This window comes from Anguilla anguilla, chromosome 5 (assembly GCF_013347855.1).
Source record: "Anguilla anguilla isolate fAngAng1 chromosome 5, fAngAng1.pri, whole genome shotgun sequence".
Classification (NCBI taxonomy): domain Eukaryota; kingdom Metazoa; phylum Chordata; class Actinopteri; order Anguilliformes; family Anguillidae; genus Anguilla; species Anguilla anguilla.
The window spans coordinates 64,238,558-64,260,956 of NC_049205.1; the positions used below are offsets into that span (position 1 = coordinate 64,238,558).

Here is a 22,399-nt window from a genome sequence, read left to right on the forward strand (position 1 = left end):
TAAGTTTATAGTCATCTTTGTCTTATCAGTTTAATGCCATGTTCCGTTGATAGGAAAACATTTTCTCCATGTCTTGTTGGTTCTTTAAAAATACACACCCTAAAAATCTAAATTACAATTGCAGCAGATATTATAGTACACTAGTGGCATTTAAGCAGAACATTTTAAGAGATTTCATTGTTAAAGCCATTTGAAGGTTTGCTACAACAGTGTCATTAACAGGTGCAAAGTCATAAAAACTAGCACCGATGTTTTAAGTCAGAGTATGCTCTCTAAGTACATTAAATGACAATATTAAATGTATACATATAAAATATGGAATCAAACTCATGCAATTAAATTGTGGCGTAGACGACAATAAAGCAAAATCTTGTAATACCATCTACCAATACCACCCTTAAACACATAAAATTGATTATTTTCCCTTTATGTAAACGTGTTAAGCTTTTATTCTGAGCAAACTGCACAAAAAATAATTTTCAAACATATTTTGGTTTGTTATTATTGCCAATGTACCTAGTACATAACACACAATATGAAGCATTAAAAGTCAGAATCGGGGAGGAAACCATTTCATAGTGCTCTACAATGGGCATCGCATAACTCTGAACCAGAGGTACTTGCACTTACCCTCGGAGAGCTAGAGGGGGTGCTGGTTTTCATTTTCACTCAGAAGTCAATTAATAAATTCAGCAGTTGATAGCAGTTCAATTTGTCTCACCTGTCTCCTTGAGTCTGAATTGGTTTTGGATTTAAAGGTCAAAAAATAACTACCCACACACCACCATGTGGCTCTCCAAAGACCAGTGAATACCACAGCCCTTGGATCTCCAGTTAAGGCGAGCCTCACTAAGCTTCAGCTCTTTCTGTTCCTGTGACCCCCCAATCTCTTCTTTTTCTCTCTCTTCCTCTTTTTGGAGGGACCAATCGTTTCCCCCTGCCCATTCGGGCCGCCACATCCTTTGAGTTCTGCGGCATCACCAAACCGCCGGTGGCACTTATATCTAATCACAACTGGCCTCGCCATTTACGACCCTGCTCACTTCCTGAGTGCATCCGTGTTGCCGCGGTAACGCAGAACTTGGAATGTAACCTCAGACTGAGCCGAGGTGCACCAGGATCCTGCGGGACGATATGTACACGGGACAGGTTTTTCAGTTTGTAGTAGACCAGCACAAAAAAATAATGATAAATCTCTTAGTACCTGCAATAAATTTGACAACAAAAAAAAACGCGACAATCACAAAAAAAGTTGCTCTCAATCTGTCACAAGGCAGCGTCACAAAAAGTTCAGGTAATAGAAGGTTGCATAAATTATGCACCACCAGTAATTTAAAGGTCTGATACATTCAATATCTTTCAGACCCAGAAGGAAACGAATAAATCATACGTGAATCTATCTCGAATGTTTTAAGGCAAGTTGGACTGGGTGACATGCAAGCATCCCAGGATTTAAAAACCACCTCCACGGCTGTGGGGAGGCACAGCAGGATTAAGGCAAAGCGAAAGGCTGGAGGATCTCTACGCAAACTCCACTTAAACCTGCAGACACAGCGCCCCCTCCTGGACTGGAGTTAAACCTGCAGACACAGCGACCCCTCCTGGACTGGAGTTAAACTTGCAGACACAGCCCCCCCTCCAGGACTGGAGTTAAACCTGCAGGCAAGCAGAAGACTCAACCCAACTTAAGGGACCGTGGCAAAAGTCTCCTTCCTCTGTCAGAAACGCGATTATCCACTGCTTTCTATACGAGTTCAGTATTTCTCCAGCGCACAGGCTAGAGACCAGGACATCATTTGTGACGGGGAGGGTCATCTCACCTCCAGCCAAATGCCGTAGCTGTGTGTCCCACCTGAGGGGCAGTTCCGGAACATTCTCTCAGGTTCTTATTGCTAGGTAACAGGAGGGTACGCAGTTTAGGGGCCTAAATCTGTGCCTCGCGCCCGACGCGCCCTCGCGTTCCTCAGGAGTCCCGTCAGTGAACCGCATGCGGCTCCTTACATTTCACAACATTACAAAAAAAAAACTTTCAAAAACTGCAAAACTAAAATGTTGCTCATAACTGATGGTGGATAAAAAGTCTTAAAATGATTCAAAATAAAGCATAGTTCAGTATATACAGAGACACCCACCCACTGAAATAAAAAAATGAAAAGAGTATTACAAAATGACCTAACGCACCACATTTATGCCTTCAGGTATGGTGCAGGAAAACACAAACACATTTTTACAAAGCACCCAAACTTTCTGAAACTGATAAAAAAAAAACAAAGTGTTTAAAGACTTACAAACTTGCAAAAAGTGAAGAAAAAATATTTGATGGGTGTTTTCATCTGAATGGAATCAATAATGGCTTTTCAAAGGAACGCAGCAATCGTCTTGATTCTACACATTTCAGCATTTCACTAGACCAGAGACCCCTTCCTTTTACTCAGTTTTAAAAAGGCCATCGCTACGAAAATGCATCAGCGGCAAATACGCACACAGCTTTAGTATAAAGTGCATCATTACGTAGTGTATTAAAATATCAGTGTTCTCTGGAGTCAAAAGCTTAGTAAACATATTACATGTTGGTAAAAAATAAACATCTGGAATGTCTTTAGAAACTCCTCATTTGGCGATTTTGGGTCAACCTTAACTTCCACCAGAAGCCTGTAAAAAAAAGCAAATAAAGACCTGTATTTATTAAGCATTTCAGAGCAAATTAAGGCCCATATTCATAAAGCATCTCAGCACAAATAAAGGCACGTATTCATAAAGTCAAACAGGAAGTGGACCACAGGCCGTCAGGAAGTGAAGCACAGGCTGACAGGAAATGAAACATCCTGACAGGAAGTGGAGCACAGGCTGACAGGAAATGAAACATCCTGACAGGAACTGAAGCAGAGGCTGACAGGAAGTGGAGCAAAGGCTGATAGGAAGTCCATTTCTCACCATGGGCTTCATCTCTGTGCCGTCCCCTGCATCCCGGCCACGGGCAGGCATCGCCTTCTTACTGTTCTCCACAAACTCCTGCAGGTAAATACACAGTGTTATATGCTCAGTGTTAAACGGTCAGTGTTATATGCTCAGTGTTAAACGGTCAGTGTTATATGCTCAGTGTTAAACGGTCAGTGTTGAATGGTCAGTGTGAAAGTCAGTGTGTCACAGTCAGTGTTAAACGGTCAGTGTTATTTCCCTCCCGCCTCACCATGAGGGCCTTGTCCATGTAGTACTCCCTGCCAGAGCTGCCGTCGTTGTACTTGGTGTCGACAGCGAAGCAGAGGAAGAGGACGTCCACCACGATCTCGTAGATGGACAGGAAGCAGTGGGCCACCAGGAAGGCGAAGAGGCAGACGATGAGGAGGGGCAGCACCCACACCGTGTAGTCCCGCTGGTAGTTCAGCGCCAGGACCCCCGCAAACGCCGTGCAGGACACGATCAGCACCTGAGTACATGCACACACACACACACACACACGCACGCACACACACACACACACACACACGCACACACACACGCACGTTACAAACACTGGTATCTGTTAAGGCACTGTTCTATAGTGCTTGCCCCCTTCCTGATTTCTTTTGTTATTGCATATTTGTCACACTGAATGGTTTCGGATCTTTAAACAAAATGTTATATTAGACAAAGTGAACCTGAGTAAACACAAAATATTTCAAAATATTTCTTTATTGAATGAAAAAGTTATTAAACATCCATTCAATAAATGAAATCATTTTTAAAATGAGTTTAGTTTATTTAGCTTCCCTTTGCCTAATATGCTATTTTGTATAAAGATCTGAAACCATTCAGTGTGACAAATAAGCAATAATAGAGGAAATCACCTTTTTTCACAGCACTGTACATGAATATGTCCCACATCAGTGAGCCACAGATTTTACAGTATATGGTAGCCCCGCCCACTTTTGGTGTGATGCAGCTGGATGAAGGCTTGTGATTGGTGGGTAATGGGGTGGCCGTGCGGGTGTGCCGTGCCCTCACCTTGCCCAGGAACAGCACGAAGTCGCCCACAGTGTTAATGGCCGCCACTCGCAGGGCGTTCTCCACCAGGATGACGAAGGCGTCCCGCGCCGATGTGCAGAAGCTAGTGCTGTTAATGGCAGTCGCAGCGTACGCGTTCTACACACACACACACATACACACACAGTACACACACACAAACACACGCACGCACGCACACACACACACGCACACATAAACACACACACACACAAACACGCACGCACGCACACACACAAACACGCACGCACACACGCACACACACACACGCACACGCGCACACACACAGTACACACACGTGCACACGCACACACAGTACACACGCACACATATACACACACGCACACACACACACACATACACATATACACACACACACAGACACACACAGTACACACGCGCACACGCACACGCACACGCCCACACACATACACATATACAAATATACACACACACACATTGTGTTCAAATCCCACAGGGTAACACACATTCCTACCAGTACAACAAATTCTGAGAAAATAGGACTACGTTTTTTATTTATTTATTTATTTTATTTTAAGTAAATTCTTTAAATTAAATATGGTTAATAAGTCCCACTCAGCTGGACCAGCTCACCTGATTCAGGTACCTCAGGCACTTCTCCAGACACCACAGGCAGCAGATGCAGGCTTTCAGCATGCACCTCGCACACGCGTTTTCCTGCCGGAAGGGAACAGGAAATACAGTATGACATTTTAATAATCACAAATTTCAATTTATATAATGCTTTCTGCATAAAGTAGGCTTTTGCTGTCCATCTTGGTCTACATTCTATCCATTTCTTGTCTATATTCTGTCTATCTCTTGTCTATGTTCTGTCCATCTCTTGTCTATATTCTGTCCATCTCTTGTCTATATTCTGTCCATTTCTTGTCTATGTTCTGTCCATCTGTTTGCACTGCACAACTCAAATGTGTGACAGTCTGCATTTTACCAAAGTTGGCTTCTGATTGAAAGGAAACCACAAAAGACCTGGCGTTTGAGCCCCCTGCTGTGTAAGAGCATGTGTTTTTCATGGCTTTTAGAGGTGCAGTAGCAGAGACGGGCCACAGGGTGGCAGCGGTGGGCTCACCCGGCCCTTGAGCTGGTTGTGGATGTACATGAGGATGAGGCGGGGGATCTCCACCAGGGTGATGATGAAGGAGCCCTTGGCCACCGTGCCCAGGTGGTACCGCGCCAGCCGCAACCCCGAGGAGACGATGGGGGTCAGCGGCAGGTTAGACTTGTCCCTGCGGGCGCCAGACGTACAGGGTCAGTATTCATAAAGCATGCTGACCTGGGATCAGTTTCCCGCTGCCCCTATCCTGACCTTCTCCATTACGAGGCAAAACCCCCAACTGATCCTAGACCAGGCCCCAGGATTCAGAGCCCGGGTCAGCAGGCCTACTCTCAGATTCTTTATGAATACAGGTCCAGGTCTCCTTCGAGCAGGCAAGTGCAGCTCCCTAACTGCAGCAGCACAGCCCAGGACGCCATCGTGTGAGGTGCGCTGGCGGGTCTTTAGGCTTGTTCTCGGACCGCGGTTCACCTGGTGAAGCGGGTTCTTGGGCGGGTTTTGGGCGGGTTTTCTGGCGGGTTTCTTCGCGGCTCACCTGGTGAAGCGGGTTTTCGGGCGGGTATTTACGGGCGGGTTTTTGGGCGGGTTTTTACGGGCGGGTTTCTTCGCGACTCACCTGGTGAAGTAGTAGGTGACGACGGCGCCGGCGATGGTCATCTGCTGGCAGGCCAGCAGGAACTCGCTGATCCAGATCAGCCCCACTGCGTGGTACCAGGTCATGTACTGCAGCGGACCGGACATGCGGAACTCCACCAGGCCCGTATCCGGGTTCTGCACCGGACTGCCTGCAGGGGGCGCCAGCACAGAAACCCGTCCGTCACCCCAAACCCTCACAAAGGATGCGTTCCTGACAGTTCACCCAGGTAAGTGCAATTTTTCACCTTTCAATTTGATGTACAATGTGTCCCAGTTAGTTTAGTTTTTTGTAAGCATTTTCTCCCTCACTAATCCTAAAAAGTGTGTGTGTGTTTGTGTGTGTGTGTATGTGCATGTATACGTGTGTGTGTGTGTGTGTGTGCGTGTGTTGGTGTGTGTATATTTGTGAATGTGTGTGTTTGTTCGTGATTATGTATGTATGTATGTGTGTGTGTGTGTGAGTGAGTGAGCGTGTGCGCGCGTCAGTGTGTGTGTGTGTGTGTGTATCTCCATGCTGACCTGCAGTGCCCAGGAAGAGCAGCACGGTGAGCCAGTAGACCCAGAAGAGCATGAGGGCCAGGAAGGTCCAGAACGGCTGCAGCACCAGCAGGGGCAGGTGAGTGAACACCTTCCCCGCCACGTGGAACAGCGCGATGGTGAGCGCCACACGCTTCCGCATGAAGAACATCAGCAGCAGCAGGACCACCTGCGGAGAGCACAGCACACAGCTGTCCACCGGGCACTCACCTACACACCTGTACCAGGCACACACCTACACACCTGTACCAGGCACACACCTGCACACCTGTACCAGGCACACACCTGCACACCTGTACCAGGCACACACCTACACACCTGTACCAGGCACTCACCTGCACACCTGTACCAGGCACACACCTGCACACCTGTACCAGGCACACACCTGCACACCTGTACCAGGCACTCACCTGCACACCTGTACCAGGCACTCACCTGCACACCTGTACCAGGCACTCACCTGCACACCTGTACCAGGCACACACCTACACACCTGTGTGTAAGACATGCTTCCACCCGTTTGCTCAAGTACTCCTCATCCCAAAGTTTTTTTATAAAGATCATTTTTCCTCAAATTATCACACATCCACACACACACTTCCTTTCACTCTCCCTCCCTCCCTCTCCCCTCTTTCCCCCTCTCTTCCTCCCTCCCCACCTCTCTCCTCTCTCTCCTCCTCCGCCCCTCTCTGCCCCACCCCCCCCACCCCCCCAACGCACGGTGAACACAGTGGCAGCGATGGCGTAGACCAGCAGGGCCTGCACGTTGTCCTTGGCAACCCCCAGCTCGTCTTTGTTCATGGTGTCATTCAGGTTCTTTCTGTGATCCGCGTACAGCCACCACAGGACCCCTGTTCCCCCTGCGCAAAAAAACAAAACAAAATAAAAGACTTCAGAGTCGCCATCTCTTCCCAGAAAGGAGGCAGGGAAAGGGTGCTGTGATGCTATAAAAAACACACTGAAATAATTCTGAATAATTCAGGAGCAAATAGTCTCTTTCTCCTAGTTTCTTTCTCCTGCGTGCCCTCAAACACACCCTTGGGAACAACACACCGTTCCGCCGTTAAGCGATGTTCTGCTTAGGCGCCGCCCATTTCATGAGGCGGTGTTTCGGCAGTGGGCGGGGCCTAAAGATGGCTGGCCCGGGATTGGACAGGAGCAGCGCTCACCCACGGAGCCCAAGATCACGAGGGCGGTGATGATCCACACCAGCACAGCGGAAATGAAGCGGATGACAACCATCAGGATCATGGAGAGCACTGTGGGACAGACACACACTACATTACCCACAATCCCACAGTGGGACAGACACTACATTACCCACAATCCCACTGTGGGAGAGAGACACACACTACATTACCCACAATCCCACTGTGGGAGAGAGACAGACGCTCTAAATTACCCACACCGCCACTGTGGGACAGAGAGATACACTTCATTACCCACAATCCCACTGAATGTTAGTCCACACACACATACATAAGCCTATGTTATACCTGTGGCCCATCTAAATGAAAACGAATAAATAAAATGTCACACAGTCACCAACACAGACCGCAGTGCTCCAGTGCTAAGAGCAGGAGGTGGGTGGAGTCAGAGTCAGGCTTCAGCAGAGTGGATACCTAGAGACAGCAGGCACAAGCCCATAATGATCTCCTTGCTGGCCATCACCCCGGCGATGAGCCGATGCAGGACGCTGTTGTCGCTAACGAAGGTAATGAGGGCCTCAACGAATTTGGCGTAGCAGGTGATGTTCATGGGGGTGCAGCGGTGAAACACTGGGAGAGACTGACTGCAAGGCAAGACACCACAGACATCAGAGCGGAGATCGGAATTACAGAAACCACAGACATCAGAGCGGAGCACGGAATCACAGATAAACCACAAATATCAGAGTGGAGAACAGAATCACAGACAAACCATAGATATCAGAGCGGAAATTTCTTTAGATTTTCAAGAACAGTGAACTATTTGTGGAACTTTGTTCCACAACTTTCCAGTAAGACCATATTTTCAAGGATTTTTAACGACCACCAGTAATAATAACAACAAAGAGCACCGTGAACTGGTAGACTGTGTCTAACAGCAGAAGCAGTCCCACACCGCCAATGCTTGACATATGACATATGATTTAAATATGAAAAAACGACTGATTTACATCTCATCAGTAACGGCAGTGTTCTGAACTCCAGTCCTACGCCGCGTGCCTCAGGCACTGTTTAAACCAATGAGAACAGCAGCGGGTTGATTTACCCACAATCCTGTTAAACCAGCGCTAATCTCAGCACTAATCCCAGACACTCCCCTCCGTTTGCCCCGACCTCCACCCTGCCACCTCACCTGGGGAGCACCGGGAGCTGGGGGCATTTGGTGGTTCTCTCCGAGTGACTGGTGTATTTGTTCACTGGCACATCGTAGGAGCAGAGTTCCGATCCTAAAAAAAAACACACACAAACACACGCAGGCAGGCACACAAACACACACACACACACACAGGCAGGCACACACACACACACACACACACACACAGGCACACACAGGCACACACAGACACACACAGACACACACACACACACACACACACGCAGGCAGGCACACAAACACACACACACACACACACAGGCAGGCACACACACACACACACACACACACAGGCACACACAGACACACACAGACACAGGTGAAGGAGTCCTTTAGAGTCACTGTTAGCATTCCTGCTGCGGTGCTCAGTCCTGGGCGGGGGATTCTGGGGATTCTGGGGATTCTGGGGATTCTTCCCAGCCTGACGGTGTGTGTGTGTGTGACCGTTTTTAACTTCAGTAGCTCTGCTTTTTAGCCTGATCTTGCACACATGCTCTGTGTACACCGAGCTGCCCTCTGGGCCTGGTGTCCTTATGGGACTGTATCCATGGCTCAGTGACAGTAACCCGGGTACGTGGGGGTTCATTAAAAAATAAGAGGGGAGGCCAGGTATACATGCCCTTGCCTTTCTGCAGGGGGGGCGTTGGGGGTGGGGGGGTGGGGGGGGGTAAGCAGCGTTAAGCCAGCAGAAGGGCTGAAAGCTCACCGTTTGTCGTGGCGAACTTGCGAATGTCGTCGTACGACTTCAGCTCCTCCCCGGGACACTGAGCCACACACAGCGCCATGGACTTAATCTTCCGATTCACAAAGTCGATGTTGCAGGGGTCCAGGAAGAAGACGTATCTGAAATTTAACAAGAAAGGGGAGAACATGAGGGCAAAGTTAAAGGGGAATTCATAGGCCGTCTTAACCTCAGAATAAGTGGTGCGGTCCAGTACTTCTTTAGTCAAAACCAATTATTTTGTCTGTATCTGCAAATGAATGACCTTCTGAAACAATCTTGCATTGGACCATCTGTGTAATGGCAACAAATCGACCATTTTCTCTACATGTCTGAAGTCAAAAATACAATATTTAAGACATATGAGTGAAGGTGTGGAGTGTTGTTTTAACTTCAGCTGAACTGCAGCCATAAACATTTATTCAATGCCTTCTCTAAGGGGGGAGGTGTCATACCCGGGTGACATCATTGATTGGGGTGGGGCCCTGAACATATTCTGTATTACGGGCTAAAGTACTAGGCACATATGCGCCCTATTAGAAATGAGACAGATTCATTATTATTTAAGTTAAAGACAAACAAGTTAAATAATGTTGAAGTCATTTGGGCTGGGATCACTGGCGGGTGACTCTCTGCACTGGTGAACGGATGCCGCTCAACCACCAAGTGTTTTCATTTTCAGGAAAAAATAGTCCAGGTGTACAACAGGTGCAGGTGGGTGTTATGGACACCGCACTGCGCCCTTTGTTAACTTGTATGCAGTCTGGAATTAGCAAGCCTAAATTCCGGAGACTTTTAAGAATTCCGAAATCCCACACAGGCCGTTACTCCGGTTCCAAAAGACGACATTCCCGGAAAAAAAAAAACAGGGATTCTGGTCAGCCTACCCAACCAACAGAGCCAGAGCTGTTGCCAGGCTCAAGTCCTTCAGCTCTCTGGGGGCCAGCCAAGGTTTCGCCACAAGAGCCCGTTTGTGAAGGGGTGACTCAGTGCCGAGCGTCCGTGTTTTGAGGTCACCATTCTCGGAATATTCCGGAATCTGCATCCACACAATGCTCCCAGCAGACGCTCTTATCCAGAGCAGCTGGATGAGCACAGTTTTACACAAGAGTAAGACGGCTGTGCCCCACCTGGGAATGAAGCCGGCAACCTCCGAGGGACAAACCCACTTCCCTGACCACTACAGTCTGGGTTCGAGACCAGCTCACGAGGCCCGTCCACACACTGGATCAGCGTCTTACCAACAACAGCCACCAGAGCAACCCGACTCAATAACAGAGTGATGGGAGACAAAGGGAGAAATCTAGAGGGCCACAGAGAGGCTTTTGTCTGAGGGTTCGACAGGCCCTGCCTCTCCGTTCCCTGTGGAGGGGGTTGCCAGCTCACAGCCAAAAACTAGGGCCGCAGTATCAAGTGAGAAACACAAACACAGTCTGTTTAGCAAGTCTAAACAAGGCTAAACAAGGTCAAACTAGGCTAAACACGTCCGAACAAGGCTAAACATGGCTAAACAAGGCTAAACAATGCTGAACAAGGCTAAACCGACTGTCCTCAATGCTAATGCTCCCAACATCTGACACAGGATCAAAATGATCTCAGATGGGGACTATTAACGGAAAAGTACACACTACGTGTAACATACAGAAATGCACAGACAGACCCAGGCCTCCACAGACATTCATTTATTTACAGAATAATGGCAGGGGGGTGGGGCTCATTTCTGAAAGTGTGACACCTGGTCACTGACATTTTTGGATGGATAAAGGGGATTAAGGGACTTTTTTGTATCCCTTCTTTATCTATCACTGTCCCTGCTTTATACTTGTCTGAATCAAGAAGCAGGCTGTCTGCCCTCCTTCATTCATAAAGTTCATTTATTTTGTCATTACTATTTAGGGTCACCTATGACCCCAGTCTGGGTTCAATCAACCACTTTAAATCTAAAACTTTAGTCAGGGACAGGTCTTCCGTTTTTTCCAATTAAATCACAGTTAATTTCAATATTTCGCATAATTAAATAAAAATAAAGAACAGAAGAGCGGATTGTCGAAGAGACCCTCAAGGACTAAAGCTCCAATCAATTCCGGAGATAGGATGACAGACAGCGGGCCTGACGCGGGGAGATTTTTCAAAGCCACGCGCAGGTTCGTACGCTTCAGAGTGGAACTGTTCTGCACGAGCCTCCTGGAAACAAGCGGAAATAAAGTGCGCTTTTAAAACAGCGGAAATGCACGCGGCGAAAACCGACAGTTTGCAAAACGGCTCCCCGCGAGACACATTTTCTGACGGCAGGACTCGTTTCTGCTTCCGTGGACGCCGGAGAGCGCGAGATGCATCCGGAGCCACGCCGGGCACGAGGGGATTCATAGGAAGTGTTTATATCACCGAACCCCGATGAAAACAGCAAGTCGAATGTTAACTGAGCAGAGAGAAGAGAGGGAGCAAGAGACCCATGAAACATTAAAGCAGGAAAATGCTTCCGACTCGCTTCGTCTTGCCCTCCGGCGTCAAATCCAGCTCCATGGATAAAGGTACAGAGCCGATTTACAGACGGTCAGTGGCGTAGCCATCTGAAATTAGGCTTTATTAACCTTCATATTGTCTCTGATGCGAAAATGGGATCGTTAAACAATTCGATAAATAACCAAACAACAGCGCAGTCGTTGTCCTGGCAGAGTCGTTATAAAAGACAGATAACTCAATTGCGATATAGGGTCACTGAAATGGAGATGTGTCGTTTGCAAGTTGCTGTAGAGAAAATACTAAGACACCGTTTGGTTTGATCACGAGTTCTCCAGTTAACGATAAATCACGTTAGGGCTTAAATCTGTGAGTAAAGACAATTTTTTAAAAGTCTACTACGACACAGCGATGTCAATACACGATTCTACTCAAAAACTAATTTCGGAATATTTAAAAGTTCTGGTGGGTGTCTCGGATGCTCAGTCTGTGCTTCTGGACAGGGCGTTAAAATGATCTTATGTCCCAATAGAAACATTTTGAGTGACAGCTGCTCAAAATGAGAAAAGGGCACAACCAAGCTAGAAACACTGAGTAAGGACACCCAGTTACTGTACTGAATATATTTTACCAAAATGAATTAATGGAAATTAATGACAGCAACAATGGCAATACAAATATGTGTTTTGTAATTTTTATCAAACCAAATGGGCACTTGGGGGGCAAAAGGGACAAGTGCTTGGACACAGATACAAATATTTTTGAGAGCCTGCGAACTATTAAAACACCTGACTGCACAGGTAACTCACCTCACCTGGTTCGTCTGTTCGGGGTTTGGGGGTTTAAGGGTTTACAGGTTTGGCTGTTGGGCGCTCATGGGTTTGGAGGTTTGTGGGTTTAGGGATTTGTGGGTTAGGGGTTCATGCATTTAGGGTTTTGGGGGTTGGGGGCCTGGCGTTCAGGTGGGTTTGCTGCAGAGGAATCGGGGCAGGGATAAGGGGCGCGGCCACCGGACTCACTTCTTGCTGGTCTGGTCCCTGCCGCTGAGCTCGATGCCCTCGATGGGGGCGTTCTTCTGGCCGCAGGTGTTCCCGTAGCTGTCGTACCCCGAGATGAGCCGGGACGCCGCCCCCGTGGCGATGGCGAAGCCGCAGATGCACCCCTGGGGGGGGGTAAGGGGGGGGTAGTGTTAGGGTTAGGGGCTGTCATTCACCCACAGACAGGAGGAGCTTCCTATGCAAGGTCACCATTCTAATGGTGCGTTCAGCCGGTCTTCAGCTCGGTAAAGCAGAAAACATCCTCGTTTACCACCAGGAAGTTGCCAACAAATGCCAGCGGTAAACTGGTGCAAGTTCCATGATATCAGAGTTAACCGGTTGTGATGTATCACTGACCTCAGTCACCCCGCTGTTACCAGTTTCTGGACAATAGCAACAATGTACCAGGTTACATGGTAAATATATCCATATAACTTTCATGTATTTATCTGTCATAATGTGATTAGGCAAACGTCAGGACTCAGCAGAGTTCATGCCTGGCTTCCCTTATTTACGTTTTGCCACGGGCGATCCCATTGGTCCAGCCTCCTGACATCTGAGCAGACCCCCTGCATTGTTCACGTGATTAACTTGCCAGTTGCCGATGACCACACGAACGCAAACAGCTAGGATGTACGACTTGGTCACGTGCTAACTGTTTCCCACTTCACGAGACCGACAGAAAGCAGCAGTGAGTGAGCTGGGCCCACGTGCAGCCGGCAGTGCGGCTCAGCGAGGCTCCGATCCGTCATAGCGAACCTCCGATCCGTTCCAAGATTTCACGCCCACTTCTGCTCTTAGTCGTTTAATCACTTGTTTAATCACGGACTATTCGCTGGACGGAAATGTTATCGCTCATTTGAGTTTCAGTTCTGATCTTAGTTATTTATTAGCCGGGCCATCTATACGAACTGGCATTTTTGATACTGTAGCTTCGTGAGCTGCAACTTGCACATGTATCCTTGCTGAAGTTGTTTTTTCGTTTTTTTTTTTTTTTTTGGACTGTGGTAAACTCATGTAGGACAATAGTAAAATGCAACTGTATAAAAACAATGCAAAATTAAAAATAAATAAATAAATAAAAAAACAGCAGACAATAACACTCCATGAACAGATCTTTACAGCGCAGAAAATCTGACATGACGTGGGATAAGGGCTCTTCATAAACAACAGACATGCATAGCGCCAAAGTGACATTATTTTTCAGAAAGGCCAGCTCACATTTTTACGCCCCATGTGGCATTACACTGGAATCCTGAACAACTGGCGTGCTCAAGCCTCCAGGATTTATTTATTTTTTAATCTGAGAAGCAACGAAAGATGCAACTGTGCTCACTGTCCGCCCACCAGAGGCGACCGCAGTCAGGTAGTCCCGCAGACCCCGCTGAGGAAGCGCATATTTCGGTCAAATCCGGCCAGACTCACCATGCCGATGCAGAAGGCGATGAATATTATGAGCCATGGAATGTCTGTACAGCATCGATCTTCCAACGGTTTCCACTCCCGCTTTCCCTTCTGGAAGAAAATACAAGACAAGGCAACCATATGTCAGTTTGCGTCCAATCGTGGCAAATTCTTCCAAACAAAAATATGTTTACCACACGTTGCAACATGCATGGACGGAGGCGATTGCATCTTTAACAGTAAATAAACTGCAAAAGTAACTTTTTTGTACATAGAGTAAAGTCTTTAGAGTTAGAGTTAGCTTTTCCTTAACGTAAAGCTGCACAAAAGGCTATAGCTACGCACGGGTGCCATTTGCAGCACATTTCTTACGGCAAGGGAAGAAACGAGGTCAGTTTTGTTTACAATGCAGAGGCGATATTAAAACGACTTCCTTTCTTTTTTTAAACCTTGACTCAATTGCTTTTAAAACAGATTCGTTTGCCCGGTGGGCTAACTGTTTAAATGACTGCATTACCCTATTCGTGGTACAAACAGGCTACAACTACAAGAAAGGGGAAGTCTTAATCTCTTTTTGGAAAAAATAATGGGTCAGACCGCCACAGGATTGCGCGAAGTGAACCTGACTAGATGCTGGCAATTAAGTGTGCAGTTTAAATGCCCGGCTACATGAATAGATCACACAATATAATTATATATAGTATATGATTATACGTCTTGTCCCTCCCTACCGCGGTCTTTGGGGTTGAGGGAAACAGCCTGCTTACCTCCGTGCTACCGCCGCATCCCATTGCTTACAAATACTTGAGATCGGGAACAACTTGGCGAAAAAAAACGACCCAAACTTGCGGAGAGTTGACGGTCTCTCTTTAACCTGCCTAAACTGGCGAGCGGTCGCTTGATACGATTCGAAAACCAGAAAAAGTCATACAACCGGCCCACACCCAAACCAGAAAATGCAAATTCCCATGTCTTCGCTAGTACAGTCGCTCCGGGAGACGCGGATACTTTTTTAGGATTTATCGCGCCACACTTCCTGGCGGATTCAGGTGTAGCCGGAACACGAATATTTGAGCCACTCGCTGCCTACGTAGTCGCAAGCGTCACATTAGCGCGAATGTTTGGGCAGGTCCATTGGCCAGATATTATGTGGATGTATTAGAATTATTTTCCACATCCTATCCAGATGGAATAAAGTTCAGTCAGTTTGCGCGGCGCGTGCTCTCTGTCGCCGACTTCTGTAGTCCAGATTCCTAAGGATGATGGGACGTTGGCGGAACCCGCGAGTTTCAAAGGTATTAACATGGCCTACAGTACATACAGTTCAGCGGTGCAGCAGGTCAGTTGTCGGTGTACAGGCTACACATGAACACATGAGGTTGCTGAGTTCTGTTATCTCTCATAAGGATTACATATTAAAATTGCTAGTCTCCATGAAAAACATCTTAAGACTGCTAATTAATAAGTGTCTAACTTTTGCCTGTGGTTATGCTTTCAAACCATGATACACCTTATGCAGTTTTAAAATTACAACATAGCCTACTTTGTCTGCAGTTATGGCAGTATTTAAATATTGTAGTTTCTGACTCAGTGTTTTAAAAACATGAATGTCACCGTTTGCATCACGTGGAATTCTCAAATACGTAAATGAAACGTACAAAACAATTGTGGATTTTGAAATTCTTTAGTGTCCATAGATGTCTTATTTTATATCTTATTATTAAATATCTTGATTTAATATCTTTAAAATGCTGTAATGCAATGAGTACTACATTTGATACATTTCAAAATACATATATCAAAAATATTTCTAATTCCTGCTAGCATTTGCTGAATTAAGCCCACTTTCTGTTGGTTATATTTCACATATATCCCAATGAGACCAAAGCACGGTGTGACAAATATATTTTATCACTCACATTTCTCAATATGCACATTGCAGTGTGTTGTCTGGTAGCAAGTAACGCTTTATTTAATTCCCACAATTATTTTATAAATACGTGTTAATATCACTGGTAGTTATGGGAAGTTAAATGTTGAAAAATTATCAGTACAACCTTTCACCGTCACAAAAAAAAATATATATATATATATATATACAAATCAAGAATGGGAATATACGGTATCCATACTGAAAAATGTTACTGTTGCATTCTGGGGCTTTGAGGAAACCCTGAAGTGGCAGGATCAGGTGACTGACAGGCTGATCTGATCCTGGACCTGCATCCATTGGCTGAGAGGGATAATGTGGGTTTACTTCAGAGCACTCTGGGATGCGTGTGAAGGTCATACGTGTTTAGAAAATATCCAGATTTAGGGCTGACTAAATCTGGCGATTTAGGGTGTGGAATGACATTATTATTAAGTCCAAGTCACAAAAAATGTTACTTGTATGTATATAAGTAGTATTAATGCTTTCATTTAATTCAGGTCAGGATCATAGTATAGGAATCATGAAGCATGGCAAAGTTAATGTTCACCTTCCAATACAGTAGGTGGCAGTAATATGCTTTATAGGTTTTAAATATGGAAACAAACTGAAAAAATCAATCAATCAATCAATCAATCTTTATTTATATGGCACATTTCATACAGTGCCTGTAGCCCAATGTGCTGCACATGACTGAAAGTCAATGCTACAAAAACAAAAGTAAACAAACAGGTTAGCAAAGGCACAAAAAGCAAAACAACAAATAAAATAATAAAACAACAATAGATGAATAAAACAATAAAAAGATTTTAAAAGATTTCTGTTTGCCTTTATTTGCTAAGTAGTCATGGCACTAATTTTACCACATTTGCCTTTTAGGGTTTTCAAAGTGGCCTACTTTCTGTGAGCTTAGCACATATTCTTATGGAGATGATCCTAAACTAGTTTTTCTGCCACAGAAAATGCAGAACTAATTTTTTTACATTGATTCTACAAAACACCTGCCCTGCCTCCTGTGCAGGCGTGTACATGTATACAGAGGTTTTCGCGCTGTCGAGCTTTGCATTATAGGGGTTCTTATGAGGACAGTAAATATTTACGTTTATAGATACCTGTACAGGTACAGACAGCTTTATTGATCCTGAGGGGAAATTGGGCATTACAGTAGCATACGATTCTCACAATAAAACCGTAACAATTAACACAAAATGTGTGGGGAAGCGGGGCTGAGTGTGGAAGAGGGAAATGTATGTAGATGTATGATGATAAAATGAGTGAAAAGAAGACAGACGGTGTTACTCATGTAAACTACAGGCTGTCTAAATATAGAGCAATGCAATTTCTATGAGTTTGTGTCACAGAGAGGACATGCAACTATGTCCATGAAACATTTCAATTTAGAGAGATTTCTGTTTGAAATAACAGTTGCAACTCGTAAATATTGCAATTTGACACAGCGATCGCTTAACACAGCGATCAATGTTTTGCAACAAATGTGTGTTTTTCCGAATGATCACTTTTTTCCGTATCATTACTTTGGTTTGCGCCAAAATCGTCCACTAGAGGGCGGTGCTGTTCCATTTGAGAGAAGAACAATGACCGTTTTTTTGGAAATTTCAGGAAGGGGGTGGAAACTGTGCCACCCTGTGCCCTCCTCAGGGCAAACTGAAGTTAAGCAGGTGTGGGTTTGGTTAGTACCAGTGTTGGGAAGTAGGTGAACTACATGTAGTTAAACTAGTAGTTTAATTACATTTTTCAGCAGTTTGCTGGTGGTTCCTCTACATTCAAATTTGTTCAGTGATTATAATCGTCAATTACTTTCCTGTCATTTTGAGGTGTTAACTACCAGAACGACCAACTACTTTTGGCCCTAAAATAGATTTATTCCAAACTCCTTTGATTGAATACTGCCTCCTCTCTTTCTCTTCCCTCTAATCCTGATTGGTGAGAAGCACTCTGCTCCACTATAGGTGCCAACTGTCAACTGCCACACATTGCTGGTTCTCCCCACTGAGCTGTATAGTGGTTCTCCCCGAGTACAAAAACATGATAATGATAATTATTATAATTGTTTTTTTTACCATGTAGTTTGAACTATACTTTTTGAGTAATTGTAGTTTTGCAAGCTACATTTCTCTTCAGGGTAGTTTTTCTGTAGTTCAACTGCTTCCAGTGTGAAGTAATCAGTAGTTTGTAAAACTGCGCTTTTCAGAGTGGTTTTCCCAATACCGGTTCTCACTTATATGGGAGACCTCCGGGGAACCTTTGTCCTGGTACACTCCGTATTTGGACCTTTTGAACTATATCTGGAACTTACAGAGCTTCCACAGTCTGGATTCGGCATTATTGGCCCCATCCCCCTGTGCGATTTCATTTACTTGGCAATGGAATTCTGAGAGGAGGAATCTGTTCCTGGAATGCTGAGCGGTGAAGTCAGCGTGGGGGAGGATTTTTTCCCGAAAGTGCGCTTACTGGAATGTGCGGCCTTCACTTCTGTGTCTGCAGAGGCGGACTGTCCCACGCACCACAGCCGAGAGAGAAGGACTTTGTGATGAATGACACAGCCGCAAAAATATACAGCGTTCAGAACGAACGGCTTCTGAAACACCGGTCTAATCCAATCAGAGAAGAGTGAGCTTTCGGAAATTCCAGAATGGGCGGAGCTACGACAACGAGCTGTCGTTCGTTGACTTTGTCTCAGCAAATCCGAAGACCTGGCTCTCTACAGCAGAACACAGTGATTGGTTCAAGACTATTTTTGGTCTCATGAAACCATACTGTGACATCACAAGCTTCACGATTCAACCAATCAGCGATTCGCGGTCTTCATATAGGACTTTGATTAGTTGAATGGGGAATCGCAGTACTGGGCAGCCATCCACACTGGCCTTTCTCAGAAAAGGGCTGGGGATTTTAAGGTCACTAACTTGGGTGCGTGCAGCCGTAATGATGCAAGGGATGCTGGGTAACATTTTGCCCAAACTGTTTGTTAATTCTAAGTGTTTTCAGTAAAAAAAAGCTATAGTTAACTTAGCAAAATTAAAAAATAAACAGCCAATATGCAAGGCTTCACTGCGGGATATAAAAGGTGTCGCTGTCAGTGAGAAACAGGCGATAAAAGACTGGTTCTGTTTAACAGGATATAATGTTAGCCTCAAGTAATTTTTATGATTATGTGTGTTAATGATGGTACCCCTACATACACCTACACCATCTACTGTTAGTACACCATGACAGTGAGGCCTACCTACATCCTGAGGTCTACCTATACCCTACAGACCCGGGCGGTACAGACACAGGCAGTAAAGACGCAGGTGGTACAGATGTGGGCGATACAGACACGGGTGGTACAGACTCAGGTGGTACAGACACAGGCAGTAAAGACGCAGGTGGTACAGACGCGGGCGGTACAGACCTGTGCAGTACAGACACAGGAGGTACAGACATGGGCGGTACAGACGCAGGTGGTACAGACGCGGGCGGTACAGACGCGGGCGGTACAGACACGGGCGGTACAGACGCGTGCAATACAGACACAGGCAGTACAGACCCGGGTGGTACAGACGCAGGCAGTACAGACACAGGCAGTACAGACCCGGGCAGTACAGACGCAGGCTGTACAGACGCGGGCGGTACAGACACAGGCAGTACAGATGCAGGCAGTACAGACGCAGGCGGTACAGACGCAGGCAGTACAGACGCAGGCAGTACAGACGCGGGCGGTACAGACGCGGGCGGTACAGACGCAGGCAGTACAGACGCAGGCAGCGATGGAGGAGGACAGTAGGCTCGCTGCTCTTGTTTGTTTTTCCCCCGCTGCTGTGGAGCAGAGGTTATAAAACCCCAGCTGCAGAGCAAACACATCCCCCTTTGCCCCTGGAAAACCGAGCTGCTGTAGTGTTTTCTGGCGAAATGCCGACGCCTGTTTTCAGGGTAAAATGGGAGCGTGTTGCCCAATGTGACTGAACTACCCAGAATGCCCGGGATCTGCTGTGTTGGGACCCAACCGTCTGCACTTTTTCTTTTTTTGACTGTTCAAAAGATCAAGTGGGGAGAAATTCACCAGTTAACTCAATCTACCCCAGTTTCATTATTTACTGCAGGGGTGCACAGCAAGGGCCGATGCGATTCAGGATCCTGTGCCAACCTCTGCTCTTAATTATTTAATTGGCTCAGTCTCGTCCTGATCTGGCATTTGTATAAGCAGGAGCCACAGTTGCAGACTGCAAGTGTATCCTGAAGACTTTACTGTGCTCAAGTGCAGGAGTGAACCAGCGTAGTTCATAGAGCTGTCAGAAAACTAAAACTGAGGTCATTGGTTGGAACAAAAACCCGCATGCAGACCGGACCTCCAGGACCGGGGTTGTTCACCCCTGATTTGCTGCATATCCACTGAGGTCCCAAACTTCAGAATCTTAAGGCTGTTTGAGCAGCTGCACACCCCAGTGCTGCTTCGGTGCAGCACGGGACCTCAGTGACGTGTTTTCACTGCGGATGCCTGCTGTGCAGTGTCAGCTGTATCTTAATTAATTGCATTAAAGGTGTCATATCGAGTAAAAACTCAAATTAAATGAGTTGAATCATTAGGAGCCTGGACAGTGCAATGCTGAGGGATCAGTTCCATTCCAGTCAAATCTGGGAAGTGACTGACATTTAAATTTCATGAACTGAAAAATTCCCACCTTGATCCATAAGGAGGATTTTAACATTAATTTTCATTTCGTGGATTGATCGTATTGAAATGGACCTGAGGCCTAGCCCAGCCTGCGGGCCTGTGTTCAGCTAAATGACGGGACTGTTGCGACGTTGTCTGTCTCTCAGTTGTCTGCTTGTCGTGAAGTGTTATCTCTTGCTGTAAAGCATCGATTCGTCACACTCACCCACAGGTATAAACCACCGCTGGTGAATCTGTCTCTGAACGGAGAGAGAACGGCTTACTCATTTATCAGGACTGGCAGCACTGATGCTGAATTTCTGAACTGCAAACTAGTTTTAAAAAAGAGAGTAAAAATAACAATTCCACAATTTTAAAAACAGAAGCAAGAAATAATACTGAATAATAAATCATTAAATTATGATATTAGCTGAAACAGCACAGGTATAACACACATAAATATAGACCCCAGCAGTCATAGCTTTACAGCTCCGTGTTAAAATGAGCTCTGTTTTTATGGAATGGCCGCCCTCCTTCTCACGATCAGTTAACAGCTGTAGTTATTACGGCGTCCCGCAGAGGGCGCCGAAGTTCACGGTATTTTGCATTTTTGGAACGCAAAGCGCTATTCAAAGCGCTGGACGCCGCACGTCAAACTGGCACCTGTTGATGCGGCTTTTCCTGGCTAAGCAAAAACGTGGAACACTTTGTCCCGCTCTGGCATTCCCATTCCTGATAAGTGATCTGTTCTGTTGGGACGGAATATAAAAACGGTTTCCTGGTTACCTGTGGAAGGGCTGAAGAGTTTTGAATGTTTGGTACCGTGAAGTCCTGAGCTGGCCAACTGCTTGCGGGCAATATGTTTGCCTCTTTGTATTGATTTCTTCTTCTCGGTTTAAGCATTCCCTGAGATTATTTCATAATGGTGTACGATACGGACAGATTAATCAGCTTACTTTTATACATTTACGGTGATAATCGATGGAAATGTATATTTCTGGAATGTATATGTAAATATTTGGGGGGGGGGGGGTGGTGGTAAAAACACTGGGTGCAGGAGCGGGTCAGTTATTTCGGTTATTGCTGTGCTCCCATAGGAACCAGGAGCTGACTGCACAGATTCTCTGGCCTCTTTCAACGGTTATCCTGTTCTGTCCAAACTCACACTTCTCAGCGAAAAAAAGAGAAAAGAGAAAAGCTCAACCTTTCACACACATTTGAGCTGTTGCCAGGTCCACGTGGTCACTTTCCCAACACAGAGCAATTTCTGAAATTCTTACCATTTTCTAAGCATTGCTTTCATTAGCAGAACATGTCGGTCGCCACCTATACTCTGAAAGCTCAGGATCGGCAGGAAAATTACACACAAACAAACAAACAAACAAATAAAAGGCTGGAACTTTTTTATTTGTTTTCCGAATTTAGTTTCGAGAACCACAGCAGTGAACTAAATTATTTTTTAATTAACTGCGCAGTGTGATCAGCATATTTTGGCACGGAAAATACCTGGAATTAAGGAATAAAAAAACTGTGCGGACAGGACATTATACTGTGATATCTA

At 45.9% G+C, this 22,399-nt stretch overlaps 1 protein-coding gene and 1 long non-coding RNA gene across 2 annotated transcripts in view; one reads left to right on the forward strand and one right to left on the reverse strand.

Moving 5' to 3' along the window:
* slc44a1a (solute carrier family 44 member 1a) lies at positions 1-15,501 on the reverse strand. The gene is made up of 16 exons (XM_035418797.1): positions 15,022-15,501; positions 14,276-14,365; positions 12,833-12,975; positions 9,339-9,475; positions 8,612-8,705; positions 7,894-8,063; positions 7,441-7,530; positions 6,992-7,131; positions 6,254-6,440; positions 5,715-5,883; positions 5,114-5,270; positions 4,618-4,701; positions 3,985-4,122; positions 3,191-3,427; positions 2,935-3,012; positions 1-2,652 (listed from the first exon to the last, which is right to left on the reverse strand). Exons 1-16 carry the CDS (start codon positions 15,043-15,045, stop codon positions 2,635-2,637), a joined length of 1,956 nt encoding a protein of 651 aa, XP_035274688.1. The 5' UTR covers positions 15,046-15,501; the 3' UTR covers positions 1-2,634.
* The window catches only part of LOC118227837, a 23,941-nt gene continuing 12,819 nt past the window's right edge, over positions 11,278-22,399 (forward strand). The window contains exon 1 of the long non-coding RNA XR_004765358.1: positions 11,278-11,884. This is a non-coding gene — a long non-coding RNA (uncharacterized LOC118227837). The remainder of the gene's footprint in view (positions 11,885-22,399) is intronic.